This window comes from Silene latifolia, chromosome 2 (assembly GCF_048544455.1).
Source record: "Silene latifolia isolate original U9 population chromosome 2, ASM4854445v1, whole genome shotgun sequence".
Classification (NCBI taxonomy): Eukaryota; Viridiplantae; Streptophyta; class Magnoliopsida; order Caryophyllales; family Caryophyllaceae; genus Silene; species Silene latifolia.
Window position 1 is genome coordinate 166,153,115 of NC_133527.1, and position 5,061 is coordinate 166,158,175.

The 5,061-nt window shown below is 41.0% G+C and overlaps 1 protein-coding gene across 1 annotated transcript; it reads left to right on the forward strand.

The window, feature by feature from the left end:
* Nucleotides 1-521: 521 nt before the first annotated feature.
* On the forward strand, nt 522-2,484 carry LOC141643284 (peroxidase 17-like). Its single transcript, XM_074452365.1, has 4 exons — nt 522-857; nt 963-1,169; nt 1,392-1,583; nt 1,784-2,484. The coding sequence occupies exons 2-4, from the start codon at nt 972-974 to the stop codon at nt 2,384-2,386; spliced, it is 993 nt and encodes a 330-aa protein (XP_074308466.1). The 5' UTR covers nt 522-857; nt 963-971; the 3' UTR covers nt 2,387-2,484.
* The last annotated feature ends 2,577 nt before the right edge of the window (nt 2,485-5,061 follow it).

Below are 5,061 nucleotides of genomic sequence, written 5' to 3' on the forward strand. Positions count from 1 at the left end.
TTCTCGTCTTGAACTGACTCGAGCTCAAATCCAGCAAGACCAAGCTCGTGTTTAGCTCGACTCGTTATCACCCACTTGTGATATATACCATGAATAGATATTCCAATCATCTTGTATATGTGATGGATATTGTTTACCTTAAATAATCAATATCCTTTTCTTAAAATAAGCAAAGCGATTATTGTAGAATTTTTAGAATGTTTTTTCCAAATAAATCAATTACACTCCCTCCTATGCACAACAAAATTAGTGACATAGTTGTTTTGCTTAATCCAGCAAGACATGGCGGAGTTGCTTGGCCTCGTTTCGTTCCTTTATTTCCCTTTTAGTTTAGTTTATTTCCCGTTTATTTTTTAGCTTCGTATTTTTTTCCACTTTCCTTTACCTAAAAAAAAAAAATTACCCATGATCTCATTCTACAAATAGTTTGTATAATCACTAAATTACAAAAGGACTTGAGTAATTGACTTCTCCAATCAATATGCGCGACTCAAATCACCCAACCTTTATGAGTCAGCTCATTTCATTGAACAAAAGATTAAACATCTAAAACTAAAGTAGGGAATCCTATCATCATCAATTAACAAAACGGTGAATTCTGGTGCAACCGTGGGGTCCCATCTTTTTAACACCATTAATATACATCACCAATTCTCGTACAAGACGGTCTCACCTAAAACGGTTTTTCAGAGACTCTCGATAATTTGATTACGTCTACCAATAATTCACTCACTCTCTCTCCCAAGTCTCAAGTACAGTAGTTTAAAAATCAGTTGTGTGGTTTTGGTTCCCAATTCTCCAACAAAATCAAAACACTGTTGAACACTTTTCACTGAATTCCTTACACCCTCTTTCAGGTACTTCTTAATTAAGCTTAAGACGGATACTTCCGTCTTAAATGAGAATTTGCTATCATTTACACTTTCTCTAAACTAATCAAGTTTATTAATTACTATTTGCAGACAGGAATCATGTACACTTCCCTGCTTCTGTTGTTCCTAGTCCTTCCAATGATTACAGGAGAGGCCGAACTGCGACACGGATTCTACTCGAAAAGCTGCCCAAAAGCTGAATCTACTGTCAGAGAAGTCATGAAGCGGGCGATGATTAGGGAGATACGGAGTGCTGCATCTGTCATGAGACTGCAGTTCCATGACTGTTTTGTAGATGTAAGCCAACTTCTTTCTGCATCTCACCTATAAATGAGTTAGTTTTATGTAAGACGGTTTTACAGTAAAACAGTTGTAAAATGGATTCAAATACAACTATATTAGTGACTAAAAGTAAGTGGTTACAAAAAGATGCCATTTTACCAGTATTTTCCTTTATAAATTAATTTTGGTGTTTAGTTTTTGGATTAATATAAATGAATTAATTAATGAATGGTGAAGGGATGTGATGCTTCGTTGCTGTTAGATAACACGCCAACCATGCGAGGCGAAAAGCGTTCTCTATCGAATATAAACTCGCTCAGAAATTACCATGTTATTGACGAAATTAAAATGGCTCTTGAGGACATTTGCCCATTGACTGTATCCTGTGCCGATATCATCATCATGGCTTCTAGAGACGCTGTCGCGATGGTAAATTTCGTTCCTTTCTCAATTAAATTATTCCGTAAATTGTTGAGTTGGGCGGAGGCCTAGCCGGTAGCTCCCAGTCATTTGTCTACCTTTTTTTAAAATTTCCCTGGCAAAAAAAAAAAATGAAGGTAAACAATTGTCGGAGACAAAAGGATATTAATCCTTAGTAAAATACTTCTATAATTGACTTTAATTAACAGACTGGGGGACCGGATTGGGAGGTGAAATTAGGAAGGTTGGATAGCTTGACAGCAAGCGAGGCGGACTCAGATGCTATAATGCCAAGCCCAAGATTCAACGCAAGCGCCTTAATAGACCTATTTGCCAAGTTCAACCTGACTGTCAAAGATATGGTGGCTCTATCAGGATCTCACTCTATTGGAAAGGGTCGATGTTTTTCCATCATGCACCGCTTATACAACCAGAGCGGTGATGGAAAGCCTGACCCTGCAATCGAGCCTGCATTCAGGCAGGAGTTATACAAGTTGTGCCCTCCTAATGTTGATCTGAATCTGACAGTTAACTTGGATGCAACTCCGACTGTATTTGATAACCAGTACTTCAAGGACCTTGTCACTGGCAGAGGATACTTAAACTCGGATCAAACGCTACACACAAATCCGAAGACTAGGGGTTGGGTGGTCAAGTTCAGTAAGGATCAGGATTCATTTTTTAAGGCCTTTGTCAAAGGAATGATAAAGATGGGTGATATACAGTCAGGCCGGCCTGGTGAGGTTAGGAGGAAGTGTCGGGTGGTCAACAAACGTCCAGGGTCGATTAGCAGGTCATTTCTGCCCTATTGATTTTGTATAATGTTAAACCACATATGAAATGTAATCTTATACAAAAAATAAAGTACCGACAGAAATGATGAGAAAGACTCGCTTACTACTTATTAGGCAATGACTTTGAGCAACCAGACATGCACAATTTCAGAAGAGTTTTTGATTATATATATCTTTTATGTTGGAAAGTTTCCTGTACTATGTTTCTCAATTGGGTCATTCTTACCAACACAAAATTATACGTATTACAAGTCAAATAATCTCGAATATACGGAGTATAGCAAATTCAAGATGTCAAGACTCGAGACTAAGACCTCCCATAACTCCATAAGTCATTTTAACTTGGAAGTCTTGAACTAATGTTGCAAATATCTTAAGCAATTTGTAAGATTTACAAACGACAAGTATAAGGTGGTCCAGTGTTGCAAAAATCATAGAGTACGTACCAGAAAAGTTTGAATAGTTAAAATTGAAGACGATTGAAAGTGTATAAGGTGGTCCAGTGTTGAGAGGTCCACAAAACAAGAAAACCATGAATCTGAGTTAGTGCCCACTATCAAGTATCAACACAAAGGTATACTCGCTTTGAGCCCACACTCATGGTTAGCATAACTATACAAGCCAGTCAGCAGTACCAGAGTACAATGTATCTAAACAATTTTAAACAAAGCAGACGCAATATAGTACTCCCACCGGTTCCGTTCATTTGTTTCTCTTTGGTTTTGGTAGAGCTAGCAAATCTGACCCAACCCGAACCCGAGCAAAGCCAACCCGACCCGAAAACATTGCAACCCGAAACCGAAACCGCCCCGATGATGACCCGTAACCGACATGACCCGATGACCAGTGACCCGAAACCGACCCGCCCCGACCCGATGACGACCCGTAAACCGACTTGACCCGATGATCAGTGACGAACCCGACCCAGACCCGACCCGATATTGACCCGACCTTATACTGACCCGATTAAATTGATGAACCGACAATTACTAAGCTTAATAGTGATGAAAATGAAAGTGATTTTGTAATTAGATTGTTATGTTTGACTTAATAATGAAGTAATTAAACCAAATAATGCTTAAAAACTAAATTTAATGGTCAAAAATTGAAGTAATGTAATAAAGTAATTGGACATGATAACGACCCGACCCAAACCCGACCCGACCCGACACATCATTTGACCCGAAATGACCCGACCCAAACCCGACCCAACCTAATACACCATTTGACCCGGAATGACCCGATCTGATACTGGCCCGGACCCAACTCGATCCGACCCGAAAGGGGTGATGGACCTGATATGACCCGATCCGGCTTGACCCGGCCCAAACCCGACCTGACTGACAAATGACTGGGACAAAAGAAGTATAATTAAAATAGACAAACAAATGACTGGGACAAAAGAAGTATGCACTAGTGCGTAGTGGGCCATGGAGGCATGAGTCATGAGAGAACTTTTCGTAAGAGGTGGCAATTGACACGACACGAATCGGACACGAAGTTAGAGGGTTAGGGTTAAGAGGTTGTGACCCATTTAAGTAATTGGGTTAACACGAACACGCCACGAAACTTAAATGGGTCGGGTTAAGGTTGAACTCTTTTGACACGAACCCGACACAAATAACCCATTTATTTAAATGTGTCATAATATATCTTGGTTGAACTAATAATTCAACAAAACAAACTAAAAATATGCATTCTCATTCATCATTTATTGGATAATAGGGCTATAAAACTTACTTTATTTATTAGTGTTCCGGGTGTGATTCCGGAGCAGAGTTATGACCACGTAAGCTTGTTGAATGATGTCTTTGACTTGTCTCTTCCTTTCGCTCTTTCCTGTTTAAGATGAACAAACTGAGGGCTCGGCTTGGTACCGAGCGTACTCACTCCGACGCTCAAGTCAGTAAACTTAAAGGGATTAAGTTGTGTGTTACTTGGCAAAGTATATTGTAGAGAGATAAGGGAGTTTATACCAGATTAATAGTGATTTTTAGGGTGAATTGTGGATTATTGGATCGTTTTCTCAATGAGGATTGAGGAGTATTTATAGACTTTCACCTTTTGTCACGTAGTGGCCAAGTGGCCAAGTGGCAGAGCAGGTGGAAAGACTGTTCTATCCTCGGCCGAGGGACCCATGGCGGGCCCATTTTGGCCTGGTTGACTCCATGCCGAGGGGACCGGATGTGAGTACGCGGATATGCCTCCCATTTGGCTAGTTGCCTAGCCGAGACCCAGTGACAGCCGACAGCTGCGTTGGTTATTTGTCTAATACGTTGACTTCTTTGTCTTTTGGCTTTGACCTTGCTCAATATGTTGACTCGGTCAGCGGGTGCAGAATATGCCCCATCAATTTGCCCCCAGCGTAGTCTATGCCGTGGTATGGACCTTCGATGAGTGTTGAGCGTATTCTGCGCAAGTTGAATTTCTTTCCCGGCTTCTTCTTCCTCGGCTTGGTTCTGTTCAGGCCGTACCGTATCCCCCCTCCACATGGATGTGTAATGGACATCCGATGTGGAAAAGAAAATGGCGCTGGCCGAGACCAAGGTGGAGAGTGCCGTGTGTACTTTTGATTGCCCCCGGCCGGTGCTGTCTTTGCTTTGTTGATCAGCTGGCAGTTAGCAAGTAATACCAAGGAGCGTGTTGAAGAAGATTTGTAACTGTATGTCGATTGACATTCCGTGGCTGCATGC